Source organism: Parasteatoda tepidariorum, chromosome 4, assembly GCF_982258835.1.
Source record: "Parasteatoda tepidariorum strain Cologne lab strain chromosome 4, Ptep-v5.0, whole genome shotgun sequence".
In the NCBI taxonomy this organism is placed as follows: Eukaryota; Metazoa; Arthropoda; class Arachnida; order Araneae; family Theridiidae; genus Parasteatoda; species Parasteatoda tepidariorum.
In genome coordinates this window covers 60,446,359-60,461,491 of record NC_141758.1, presented here as the reverse complement: position 1 = coordinate 60,461,491, position 15,133 = coordinate 60,446,359, and the positions used below count along the sequence as shown (strand labels likewise).

General features: G+C 30.2%; 1 protein-coding gene across 3 annotated transcripts in view; it reads left to right on the top strand.

Moving 5' to 3' along the window:
- Window positions 1-14,141, top strand: part of LOC107443308 (putative inorganic phosphate cotransporter) — a 41,572-nt gene extending 27,431 nt beyond the window's left edge. For all 3 annotated transcript variants that reach the window (XM_087161207.1, XM_087161205.1, XM_087161206.1), the window contains 6 exons: window positions 2,995-3,125; window positions 3,479-3,625; window positions 9,143-9,275; window positions 10,388-10,543; window positions 11,325-11,410; window positions 13,768-14,141. In XM_087161207.1, coding sequence (XP_087017333.1) covers window positions 2,995-3,125; window positions 3,479-3,625; window positions 9,143-9,275; window positions 10,388-10,543; window positions 11,325-11,410; window positions 13,768-13,953 — 839 coding nt within the window. In that variant the 3' untranslated portion in view covers window positions 13,954-14,141. The remainder of the gene's footprint in view (window positions 1-2,994; window positions 3,126-3,478; window positions 3,626-9,142; window positions 9,276-10,387; window positions 10,544-11,324; window positions 11,411-13,767) is intronic.
- The last annotated feature ends 992 nt before the right edge of the window (window positions 14,142-15,133 follow it).

Here is a 15,133-nt window from a genome sequence, read left to right as displayed (position 1 = left end):
CAATTCCCACAACATAAAACTTTATCTTGGCAAACGTACGTTTTGGAAATGTTATTTCATTTGGAATCTTATTCATCAGAGTTCATATGGCGATATGATTGTTTTGAATCTATGCTAAACTCTATATCGGCTCATTTTCCACCGAAATCCAATTAACTATTTTGATTTTAAATAAAGTGTTTTATTTTATGAATTGTCGCAAAAATTTTAAGTGTAGATTGGCGGCACTTAAAAACCGCCAAATCTGTAGCGGCGGTGGCGTTAATACGTCGTAAGTACCGAATTTTTATTCCATACTTTTCTGAATCATATTATTTCAAACATTGGAATATACAAGAAGTATACATAAACACATAATGTTATACCATTTAATTTTTCAAAAGTATTTTGAGAACAATTTTTATCAAAAAATTATAAACTAAAAAACGGAAAATAAAGAATTCTTAGGATAAAAAAAACGATTTTAAGAATTATTAACATTGAAATAAAAACTTTCATATTGTTTCTTTTTTTATTATTCTTATAGTTCTTAATCAGACGTAAAAAACCATTCTGTAGAGAACCATCATCAAATGAAAAAAAAATATTTACAAGCAAATTTTTTATTGTAAAAATCATTGCACTTACCTGATTTATGATTCCCGGAGAATTCCAAAATGATAAGTTCCTTGTTTGAAAACTTAATTCTCAAATAATAGATACATAGTTTATACCTTCATTACTTTTAGATAACATACTACACAGCAAAATTTTATAATTGATATGAATTTGAATATGTAGCTAAAAACAGAATAGCTGAATTCTAGTTGAACTTATTCTTTCAAAATTAAAAAAAAACTTACCAAGAAAACGATTTAAATTAATTAAGAATCAGCACAAATGGCACTATTTCAAGTAACTTGGATAATTTTTTATTGTTGTTTTCCGAATTATATGGATACAGAAATATATACTATTCTATAACGAAGAAGAATATGCTATAACTATTACAATTCTGTATGTTCTGAATTCATATTTATTCACTGGAATGACGAAAGCAATGTTGACTTCACTTTAATTCGTAATGAATTGAAGACAGAAGAAATGCATTTTACCTTAATACACACATCTGTAACAGTATCCGAAATCGAAAGTCATCAGTTGCAAGTTTGTTGATAATAGAAATTAAAAATAATTGAGGAATTTTTCTTCAAATGTTTGGCGTGTTCTGTTCCTGAAAGATTTACTAATATTCTGGAGATTTTTTTCAAGTTCTTCGGCCTTTTCCTTAGGGAAATTTTGTTTCTTATTTGCTGCTAAAAAATGGCGTCTGATTCAGTCAATGACTTTGATGGAACTAAATGAAAACGTGATAAATTAATGTCCGATATTTACAGGCTCCCGCTAGACGGCGTACTCGAGCGTTGCGATCGCGAATTGTTATTAGCCTTTTTGTTAAGTTTTAATATATTTATATTGATTGGAAAGTTTTATTATATTCATCAAAATTTAATTGATTTCAACGAAAGAAAATGTTTACATCAGCACTTAATTTTAACTGATAAAATATTTAATTTTAATAACAATTGTACAACTTTTCCTGAATAATAAAATGAATAAAAAAGTAATGTTTCACTTCTAGGGAATTTTTAGACTAATAACGATCAAATTTAAGAGGTAGACTTTTAAGACTAAAGTTGAAAATTTCCCCAATTGTAGTCAAAGATTATTTATCAGAGCTTCTTTACTTTATTTTAATATTCTTTATTTTAAATGAAAATAAAGAAACAAGTAAAAATTGTTTTTTTCCCACTAAATCAGTTATAAATAAATTAATTTTAAATGTGCGAACAAAACAATTTTTAATTTAAGAATTAGTTCAGCAGAAAAAGTAAGTCTAGCTATTAAACTATTAGGGTCATATTTACCAGACTGCGGATCAGTTAGTAACCCCAAATATTATCACCTAAGGAAATTCTTGTTGGAGGAAGAGTAAGGTAAATCCCTGACACATATAAGTCCAAGTAAGTTTTTCGATCAACTAGTAATAACTCTTAGAAAAATACGGAAATCATTAAATATTCTGTACTGTAAAAGTTTTATATATATATATATATATATATATATATATATATATATATATATATATATATATATATATATATATATATATATATATATATATATATATATATATATATATATATATATATATATATATATATATATATATATATATATAAGTTCAAAATGAAGAATAAAACAAAGAAAAATTATAGACATATGAAAAAAAGGGGGGTAATAAGTAAATAATAAGTAAAAAATAACAAACAACATTTTATTTAAAAAAAAAATAAATTAAATGTTAATTAAAAAACCGGAAAAAAAGCAGGAAAAAAAAAGATATAATCTTTTCTCCAGCCCACACGATTATATACGCAAAACAGAGTGCTTTCTGATATTGTATCAATAAAGCCAAAGCAAAATATATTAATACAATAGTGTGAGGAGCACTCAAAAAATTTTTTTATAAAATAACTACAAATAAAATATATCATAATAAGTAAAAATAACATGTAAAAACAGATAATAAAATGAAATAAAAAGAAAAAACATTAAAAAGGGGGGACTATAAAGCGAGTAGCAAAATCATAACAACTTACATGGACGATATTTTTCAAGAATGATTTAAAAATGTTTTCGCAAAAAGATTGCCAGATTGCAAAATATGAAAACAAAAGCGCAAATTGAGTCAATTTGCGCTTTTGTTTTCATCTTTTTTTAATTATTATTATTTTTTTTTAATAAAATGTTGTTTGTTATTTTTTACTTATTATTTCACACACCCCTTTTTTTCATATGTCTATAATTTTTCTTTGTTTTATTCTTCATTTTGAACTTATATATATATATATATATATATATATATATATATATATATATATATATATATATATATATATATGTATAACCTCTTAGTTGCTATCAACTTGAAATTTGTTCCTTCACTTTCAGGACTCTTTGGAATTTTTGTAAGCATTCTAATTATGTTATTTTATGTGGAGAAACCTGCTGACGATCCTAACATTTCACAGAAGGAATTAAAATATATATTGGAAAATACAAACAATATAACTGCGGCTGATGTAAGTCAAAAACTGAAAATGCTATACATTGATATACTATCAATAACAGTTTCAATTTTTTTTTTTAAAATCTAAGTAAAATTAATTTTATTTTTGATACTTATTTTGATACTAAGTTTTAATATTAAAATTCCTATTACCCTTACAATCGTCCGAGAATAATTTTGTAGATCTTAAATATAAAAAAAAAAATTAGGCGTCGAATATGCGTTACTTTCAAAATACATAATTAATTTAATTTCAAAAACATTTAAATTTAAAAAAAAAACAATTCTAAATTATATATAGTGATAAAAAAAATGTAAAATTTTTATTGATATTACAAGGAGCAATAACTTTGTATTTTTGAATAGCACCCACCCATTCCCTGGACTGCAATGCTGACCTCCGTTCCAACTTATGCTCTAATAATTGCAATGTTTGGACAATACTGGATGATGAATTATTTGCTTATCCACCCCTTTTTTATGGACACAATTCTCAACATACCAGTGAAAGAGGTACATAATTTTACCTTACTTATATAATTATCTTATATAATTATCTTATATAATTACTTACATAATTACTTATTTAAATATCTTATATAATTGAAGGTTTGTGGCAAGAAAGTGAAAAGTAAGTAGAGGTGATATTTTTGCATGGTATTGTTTCCAAACTGGTACAGCAGTAATCGCTTTTTCTAATTTCCGAAAATAATAACGTACAATGGGAAAAAAATAAAAAAGTTATAAACAGAATTTTTATTCAGTAGAAATTGATAAAGGAATCAAAGATAATGTTGCTTTAATCCGTTTAATTTTGAAAGAAAACAAAGCATTGTCATATCATTCAAAAATATTAGAGGAACTAAATTTACAGAGTTCCAATAAATTTAGAAACTCTGATGAAAAGACATATAAATATAAATGTGGAAAACATCTCTTATATATATGTATATGTATTATATATATATATACATGTATTATATATATATATATACACTGGTTATCATAAATTAAGGAAAAATCACAAAAATAGCGATAACTCTTTCAAAAGTAAGCCAAACCGTGCAAAATTTGCATATGTTGTCCACTAAGAGTAGCTGAGTAAAATTGCAATATGCAAATTAGTGGCGCTGCACTCGGCTTACGTCATCTGCCTGGAGCATAAAAGTCCAAGTTTGAGAGAAAGCACACAAATTTTACTGTGATTGCGACATTGAAAATCTGAGATAGCCAATTCGTAATAATGACCTCTAGGCATCATTTGCCTGAAGAACTACGATGGAGAGCCATCGGGAGACTAGAGGCAGGGCAGAGTCAATCAGAAGTGGCCAGATGGCTAAATGTGAGTCCATCTGTGGTTCATAGACTTTGGAGGCAATTTCAAACCACAGATTCGGCATCTAGGAGGTTCAGTCAAGGACGGCCAACTGTTACGACCAGTGCCGATGACCGATATTTGACATTAAGTGCACGCAGGAATAGAACCGCTACTCCGACACATCTTAGATCCTCTCTTGCTGCAGCCACCGGAAGGTTGGTGTCAACGTCAACTGTGCGCAGAAGGCTCCACGAAGGTGGTCTGTATGCGAGACGACCAGCCATTTGCGTGCCGCTCACATCACGCCATAGGAGAGACCGTTTGCAGTGGGCCCGACAACATGTCCACTGGACGTCAGATCAATGGAGGCCTGTTCTCTTTACGGATGAGTCCAGGTTTAGTCTAGAAAGTGACAGTAGACGTTATTTGATATGGAGAGAACCTGGGACCCGTTATCATCCATCAAACATCCGTGAAAGAGATGCATACGGAAGAGGCAGTGTCTGTGTTTGGGGAGGCATATCCTTAGGAGGGCGCACATACCTCCATGTCTTTCCAAGGGGAACCGTGAATGCTCAGGTTTATCGAGACAACATCCTTGATGCTTATGTGCGCCCATATGCCGGGGCAATTGGTGATTACTTCCTGTTACAGGACGATAATGCAAGACCACACAGAGCTCGCATTGTTGATGATTATCTTCAACAGGAAACAATTACTCGCATGGAGTGGCCAGCTCGATCCCCGGACTTGAATCCTATCGAGCACGTTTGGGATGCTCTAGGGAGGCGTGTATCTGCCATCAATCCGCCCCCTCAGACCCTTGCCACGCTTGCAACTGCTTTACAAGAGCAATGGCTCTCACTTCCTATTGAACTGATAGACCGCATAATTGAAAGCATCACACATCGCTGTTTGTGCTGTATTGCTTCTAGAGGCAATCATATTCCATATTAAAGGTACTTTTTCTATTGCAAACCGATACTTCCAATTTGTTTATTTTATACATGTGCTAATTTCTATACTACTATTAATGTCTGATAATTTCTTTTTATGTTGTTTAATACCTTACTATGTGTTGTATATTGTGGGTAAGTTTCATAAAATTCCATGTGTAATTTCTTGAGTTATCGCGATTTTTGTGAATTTTCCTTAATTTATGATAACCAGTGTATATATGTATATGTATTATATATATATATACATGTATTATATATATATATATATGTATATGTATTATATATATATATACATGTATTATATATATATATATATATATATATGTATATGTATTATATATATATATATGTATTATATATATATATATATATATATATATATATATATATATATATATATATATATATATATATATATATATATATATATATATATATATATATATATATATATATATATATATATATATATATATATATATATATATATATATATATATATATATACAGGGTGATTCTAAAAAGATGGGCAAAATTTTAGGAAGTGATAGTACACATTCAAGCAAACAATTTTTATCAAAGAATGCATGGTCGAAAACAAAATGCAAAGGTGCTGGCGCATTTGGAAATTTGTTTGATGCAAACGTGAAAGCTTCAGTCCAGTTGCGAGTTACTGCGCTGCGAGTTATTATTTGCATGTTATGGGAAGAAGAAGAGCTCGTATGCTAATTTTTTGTCACGCTGATAGCTGCTGATTCGAGTGTTATAATGTCTAAAACTATTTAAAAAATAATTGGCTTTTTGTGAGGATAGCTGAAGGCTCTTGTGTATGAGACTCCAATTGAATCTGCAGAAGAACTTGTCGCCAAGCTTTCGGCCGCTGCAGCGAAAGTTCGTGATAGGTCTGGTATGTTACAGAATGTTCGCCTATCTTTTCTTCGCTGTTGTATTTCGCGCATAGCTGCAGCCGGCCACTGTTTTGAACACTTATTGTGACCACATTCCATTAAATTTGCTTTTCTAACTTAACTTCATCGTTCTTTGTGTGTTTTTGCCTCATATAAGAACATAAACTTTGAAGCCCTCTAGCGGTTTTGCGTTTTGTTTTCGACCATGCATTCTTTGATATTCTTTGTTTGCTTGGGTGTGTACTATCACTTCGTAAAATTTTGCCCATCTTTTTAGAACCACCCTGTATATATATATATATATATATATATATATATATATATATATATATATATATATATATATATATATATATATATATATATATATATATAGAGAGAGAGAGAGAGAGAGAGAGGAGAAGGTGTAAAAATGGGCACAGGTGTAAATATGGGCACCCCTTCCTAGTGTCTATGGGAGGTACTGAAGACTAGCGGCGAGGACTGTAGATGGCGCCATTTGCTAATATAAGATAGTATAGAACAGTTTGAACCATTCTTTCAAGTAGTGTGGATACAGCGTGAGTTATTCTGCAAATTGGTGTTTATTCTGGACTGCAAATTTTTGAGAGGCATGTGAAATCGTTTTCTTTTCATGTACTTATGTTTAGTTAAAAATAATATCACAGTGATATCCGGAAAGCGGAGATCTTAAGCAACTTTTTGAAGCACACCTTTAGTCATGCATGCTATTAGGCTACATGTGAAAGCGGCCATCTTTCTTAAGTGGGATTGGTGTAAATATGGGCCCCCATTTAAAGGGTTCCTTTTAAAGGTTTCCACCTTTTTTTAAACAACAAAATTTTTTTCAGTAAATTGAACAGCAAGACCCAGAACAAACATGACCCAAGCTCTAATGAGAGGATGGTGCAATTGGTAGAGTACATCATTCAGGATGAGTTCAAAACAATTTGTTTTCCGAATGTTTCACTCACTTCATTGAGAAAACATGTCCTACTGAATCAAGGACTGTTCTACTCATCTTAGATGGTCATTATAGCCAAGTTCGAAATCCAGATGTCATTGATTTGTCCAGAGATAACCATGTGAAAATCCTTTAGAAGAGAACCACTATTCGTGGACGCAAAGCAGCAAGGTCCAGCCTCATCACCGGATCACCATACAAGGATCAGTTGACCAAGTCGCTTGACAAAAGTGCTCTCAAGAAGACGTCCTTAAGTTTTTCCGGGGTAAGAGACCGGCCAGGGGGCAGGAGTGGGAAGAAGAAAGGCCTTCAAAAAAGGAAATGGAACGATACGATTCATCATCGGACTGTTCTCTGAAGACACTCAGGAAGAGGTGTGGGTGAAATGTGTTATATGCGAAATGTTGGCATACTTAGATTGTGCCGGGGCTGAAAGAGCCAGTTATGTTTGCGATTTCTGTAAAAAAAAAAAATTTCTTGTAATAAATAAATTCTCTACCATTTTGTATTGTTTTATCCTGTTTTTGAACTATTTTTGGTAACTTTTTTGAAAAGGGCCCATATTTGCACCCCATTTTTTCTGGTGCTTTTTTGAAAGATTTTTGAAAATCTTCGTTTTTGAAATGAAATAATTTATGTTAATCATTGTTTTGCCTTCTCGCATTTAGGAAACTTGTTATAGTTGTTAATGAAAGACAAAAATGTAGAATTTTTCAAATTGAAAGTAACTTTACCAAAAGAATAAAAGAGGGTGCCCATATTTACACCTTTTCCTATATATATATATATATATATATATATATATATATATATATATATATATATATATATATATATATATATATATATATATATATATATATATATATATATATATATATATATATATATATATATATATATATATATATATATATATATATATATATATATATATATATATATATATACACGTCCTTGTTTACATTTTTGAACTAATAAAAATCTATTACCCATTATATTTTCCTAATAACGTACGAATCAAAATGAGAAAACAAATTGAAATCAAATATTTTTTAAACCCTACCATAAACTATTTTAGGTAACAAAAAATTAAAATTTTTAATTTATATTAAATACGTATTTATTTATTTTTGAGAGTGTATAAATCTTTTTATTTGTTTTGGTGTTTTTAATTATAAACTAATATTAAAAATTTAACTCTTAGTGTCAAATATTTCATTTTCTGATTGCAAAATTGTGATAAGAAAATAATTTAGAAACAATAATCTCTAATAGTGTTACAAATTTTTTAAGTAAATAAAAGTAGTTATTTTTAGCTTATCATAAAATAGTTTTCATCGCTAAGAGTCATCTAAGCAAGTTTAAAAAAATATCATTTTAATGGCGTGGTCTAGAATGTTTGCTAGAACAATGTTAGGTTTTAACAACTTATTATCTGATTTAGAGATAAATGCTAAATCAGATTTTTATGAGTTAGATATCATAACAAAATATAGATGAGATGATGGTATTCAATCGATTAAAAATGTTTATTCATTAAATTTATATGACTTTAATATCTATACCAGGTATAGAGCAGAATTAGCAATATATCCTCATTCTTTGCGATTGTAACAATAAATCTTTCTTTTACATTTTTCTAACGCAATAAATGCATCTTTATTAAGTCTCGATTTGTAAAAATACCTATTTATAATAAGAGCATCGATTTGCATTTGTTATTTCCTTCTGTATTTCATGAATTGCATAATTGGAATTGTTTATACAGATCGATATTTTAGTTTATATTTTTTATATCACAATAATTTAGAATCATGCCACTTTAAGACATAAACATCTAAGATTTTCTACAAAATTAATTGCAATCATCATTTTTAGAATGGACTTTTAACCTCGGGGCCTCAATTCGCACAAGCTATTGCAGGTCTTACAGCCTGTTGTTTTTCTTTTTGGATCAATCGTAATGATACCTCCAAAATATATTTGGCTAGAAAAGGATGCAACTCGTTAGGTAAGTTTCAGATATTAAATCACTAATAATAATTATTCTTAGTTAGCCTCCCTTGTTAAGCAGCTTGGTTGCCTTCCCAAATCTGACACTTAGTGTCTGGTATTCATCATGGTGACTGTCATTGTGATGAAATTACATTTCGGCACATTGCAATAATTGATAAAATTAAGTGCAGTAATTGATAATACCAATCGCAATAATTCATGATACCATTTGCAATAAGTGATAACATTAAGTTCAAACAATTAATATTATATAAATTAAATATTTGACTAGACAAGGCTGCAACTCGTTGGGTTAGATACAGGTATTAAGTCATTTATAATAAATATTGTTAACCATCTTGGTTGCCATCACAAATCTAGCACTTAGTGTCTGGTATTCACCATGGTGACTGACATATATATATATATATATATATGTATATATATATATATATATATATATATATATATATATATATATATATATATATATATATATATATATATATATATATATATATATATATATATATATATATATATATATATATATATATATATATATATATATATATATATATATATATATATATATATATATATATATATATATATATATATATATATATATACGTTTAGAAGATTGAATTCCGGAAACTTTTTTTTCAACTAATATACTATTTTATACATCGTATTTTGAACTTGTTAAATAAAATTCAAAACAAAGAAATTAAAGGCAAGAACTGTAAACAATACCCATTCAAAAAAACCAGATTAACTGTGCACCATAATATCATTACCTATAGCCATAATTCGGGGGAAAATACAAGAATTCCTTAAAAGACTCGAAAAAATTGGGTGATTGTTGAACCTTAATATCGTTACCATTTATACCTTAATACGAAAAAAATGCAGCGCAGCTTTCATAGAGGAGAAATTAGGCTATATTTCAATTCAAGTTGAGTCATAGTATTGCTTAATTTGGTTTAAAAAACTATTACTTTATAGTTTAACACGTACTGAATTTGTGAATTATGTACTATTCTGTGTGTATTCTTAAGCAATTTTAAAATTATTTGAACAATTTCTTTAATAATTTCCAAGCAAATGCATCCTTTTTTTTTTTAGCTGTAGCAATGTTTCTGGTTGGACTTGTTGGTATATACTTTTCGAATTGCGACTTGCTATGGAATATTGTTTTTCTTTATTTTATTTCTGCTGCTCCAGCTTTTACTTTTGGAGGAAGTGTGATTGCTGCTGTTGATATGACTCCTACATACTGCGGTAAGTTTCACAATATTTTAGAAATTTTTCTATTGTCATAATTAATCGAGCAATATTCAACATTTTCTCTCCAAAAGTGAGATTTTTGCTACAATTTCTTTCTTAGCATTATTTCCAAATATATACCGAGTGAGTTTCTGGAATTTCCATTAAATCAAGATACGATACTCAAAAATATCACCTTTCCTATCTGAAATTCGTCCCCTCGATCCGTAAAAGGTGCTCGTGAAAATACGTGTCACGGCAAAAGATTTTATGCGTAAAAACACTTACAACTTTAACTATTAATTTTGATTACTCGAGTTTCATTCAATTTAGCGTGAAAAAAATACGTAAGAAACAATGCCTCATTTATTTAGATAGAAATGTTAGCTCAGTTAAAATATATATATACCTACAAAATTGGACTTTCCGCACATAAATCCTTATAACTTCTAAATTATTCGTTGAATTGTCTCGGAATTACTTTTAAGCGTCAAAAAGTAATCAGAAACAACACCTCATTTGCCTGTTTAGAAGAAATTCTATTTTTCCCCTCAAATCACCCCATTTCTTTCAACAACAAAAAAGTGTAAAAAATAAGAACTTTTTCAGTGAACGAACATGTCCTATTGAGCATAAAACCGTTCGTAAAACTGTTACTGGAATTTTTGGAGTCTCTTGGTATATTGACCCTTCTAGTTATAATGTTTTCTCACACGATACTATGAATAATATTTATTTGTTTAAGCGAAGATGTTTATTTCTTTTCTGTTAATTAATATCTTTGACTTTTATCTAGGTCCTCTTATGGGACTATCAACTACTGTAGCCAGTTTGCCTGGATTTATGATACCTATTCTAACTGGGAAATTAACTAAATATGAGGTAAGTTTTATAAATTTATTACTCCTTGTACTTGATTGGAGAATGTATGAAAGTGCCCCGAGTTGCTAATATTACATTATACACCGAAGAGCCATTACATTATGACCACCCGGCTAATAACATGTAGGACCACTTTTAGCCTTCAAAACTGCTAGCACCCGCCGTGGCATTGATTCCACAAGGTGCTGATAGGTAGTCTGAGGTATCTGGTACCAAGAGCTCACCTACTGGTCCTGCAATTCCCTCACATTGCGAGGGGGTAGCGTGGCAGCACGAATTTGGTTTTTCAAGTAGGACCACAAATGCTCTATTGGATTAAGGTCAGGTGAATTTGGGGGTCAAGACATGACTTGAAAGTCATCGGAATGTTCTTCGAACCAATCCATGACGATTCGACCCTTATGGCATGGTGCATTATCCTGTTGGTAAACAGTATCACCCGCAGGAAAAACTGTTGCTATGAATGGGTGAACCTGGTCTGCAACTATGTTCAAGTAGCTTACAGACGTCAGGGATTGTTCTATGAGGATTATGGGTCCTAATGTGCCCCATGAAAACATTGTTCCTAAGCGAGAAACCATGAAAACCTCTGCGAGTCCATTGTTATAGATGGAGGGTGGTCACAATGTAATGGCTCTTCGGTGTATACTCGTAAGTTGAAAAACTGGAATAGGGAATTAGACATATTCTTGGGTAATGTTATTTTGGAGAATATATATTTACTAAGTTTCTGGAATGATTTACTTAAAACTAAGTCGAGTGTAGTGTATTAATTAGCTATTAGATCTTATGGGAAGTCAGAAGGGCATATATTTCAATTATGCTACACTGTAAAAAATGGATACTCAAATTTCACAAAAATTTCTTCGTTTTTGTCGAAACCGTTTTCTGGTATATGCTCCAAGCAAATATTTCGTAAAAGTGACGAAATAACTATCGTCACTTCTTCGAAAAAATGAATTTCGTAAATAAATAAATATTTCGTCATTCTATTTTTTTCCAAAGATATCGTATTGACAAATTTATCCAACTTTCTTAATAATCACTTCATTCTGAGAATCATACAGCTAAGTCAACATTAATAGCACAAGAAAGGCAAATAGAACAGAGATATAAAACACCCATGTCTGAGACAGAATGCGATCTTCCTAGTAAGATGCCACCTCCTTGACCTCCATACAAACCTGTCGGCTTATTTCATTTTCTTATTTTAGATCACCTAGTCTTTATCCTAGTTTCGTCATTCGTGTTAACAATCTTGCACAATGCACTGCGTTGAGGTTTCGAGTTGAGGGCGCATCTTCGTCATATATTTGGGAGTTCCCGCTTCGTCACAAGTCCCGTGATTGCGGGACAAAATAATTCTCAAAATTAACGAAATATAGCTCAATTTTTACTGAATCGTCAAAAGTGAGAGTTTTATTTCTGAGAGTGTCAAACTGACCTTTTTGCTTGAATCTTTTCTCTGCATCTAAACAAGATATTGCTTCAGTTTTATTTTTACAGAATATGACAGAGATATGTTTCAAAGAAAATTTACATATATATATATGTATTGTTGAGTTGTTGCGAAAGGAAGGTCCCTTACATTATTTAATTTTTTTTTTAAATTCAGACCTGTGAATTTCGATGTAAAAACTCAGAACATTTTCTTGCAACTGCACAATTTCAATTTTGAAGAATTTAGCTACGATTTCAAATTAGTTGACCAATAATCACCGTGTTCATAAAAGAATGCTCCAGTTATAAGTTCTTTTAGTTTTAACTGCAATTATTCTGAAAATTCAGTTCAAGGTTGCAATTAAAAAGTAGCTTGAACTGTTTCATATAAGCAAATACGCGAGTACTACAAAAGGCATTAAACAAATGTAGTATGAAAATATGCAAAATAACGACTTCTGATCATAGGGTGATTCTTGCTCTTGAATTTGTTAATAGTGAATCGGGTCAAATTTCGTTTAAAGTTTAATTATGATCACTCACAAGCCAAAAACATCCACAGCTCGGGCAGAAATTCGAAACTATCGAATGTTATTCATTCACATTCAAGCAATACCTAAGAAATTGGCCACTAGAATTGAGACTCAGGACTGAAGATCCTTTGATGTCCTTTAATGTTAATTTGTTAACCAAAATAAGGAGAGAAAAGAACTCAAGTTGGGCCTTATAAGAAGTAGTGCACATATTCAGCATTTGAAAGAAAAATTAGGTTAGTTTACCTATAATATCTGTGATTTGTTGTAAATCACTTTAATTCAACTGTTATAAATGACTATAGGAGTTGGAACATTCTTTTACGTTTCTTATGGTCTAAATTTGTTAACAAATGCTTGATTTCAATATCAATATAATTTCAGCAAACAATGTCGCAATGGCATAAGTTGTTCTTGATCACTTCCATTGTTGTATCGTTGAATGGTGTGGTATTTCTCATATGGGGATCTACTGAAATTCAGCCCTATGATCCAGCCTACAGGACAGAAAAACGTCCAGAGTCTAAACCTGATGTTATCGTTCTAGAACATTCTTCTACATATTTTTGACTGCACAAACAACAGAATTGAAAATTTCTTATTGAAGTCACAATGAAAGTTTATAATTTTAAAAGGCATTTGGTTTAGAAAGAAACATCAAAAATACGACAATTCTTACTGTTTTTCTTTATTTTGTAAAGTAATTTTATATTTTAGTTAATTTATTTTATATTTTATTGTAATAAACTACTTTTTTGTACATCTTTCTTTTTTCTATTATATGACTCGGTCTCTTGCTCATTATTAATTAATCAATGATACAAGGGAGAAAACTCTGCTCAGAATTTTATTGGTAGTATAAATAATTCAAAATATGATAAGGTCAAAGGTTTTTAGGGAATAAGAGTTTGAAAGATTTTTTAACTATTAAAGGGTAGTCGTATTTTTCTCCTTTTAAAATTTGAAAAGCTACTTATTAAATTTTACATGAGAACATATTTTAAAATTATTTTGCAATTTTCTTCTCACCCTTTTTGCATTCTTACGTAACATTTTACTTCAGTGTTTACTTCATGATTTATGATACGCATACAGAGTCAGTCGCGACAGAACCCCGAAAAGGGTGCGCTTGGATTTTTTTGGCTAAAGTGATTGTCGAACAAACAGGCGAAGATTCGATATAAAACGTAGCCGTACCTCAAATTATATTGATAAAATAATTTTGTTCAACATGTATCCTAACAGTAGGAATTTTGTCATTATAACTTAATTTGACGCCTCTTGATTCGTCGATCAGAAACATGTCAACTGTTCGAGTATGGTTCAACCTTACATAAGAAAAAGGAAGTTAACATTTAAGGGGGATCTTAATGGAACACCCTGCATATTCTTGATGTAAATTATTCTCACATAAATAAATAAATTTATGCAAAAGTTTTAAATAAGTCAGCACAATAAGCATAGGTTAAGCCTTCGAGCCATTAAAATTGCGTCCGAGTACTGAAAATTTGATTATAAGATGAAAAGTTATTCAGCGGATATTTTTTAATTTGGTACTTTCAATTTTATTTTATGAACATGATTCGCTGAGCATTTTATGATTCGTTGAACTGCCAGACCAATTTTGGGTTTACGATTGCTAATATATAACTCCGTGGCCTTGTAATTTTGAACCCAAAATAAAAGACAAGGGAACTTATCTGGATCAAGTATGGGAAGAAATTTGCTTTCGTGGACGGCTTTTTGATAG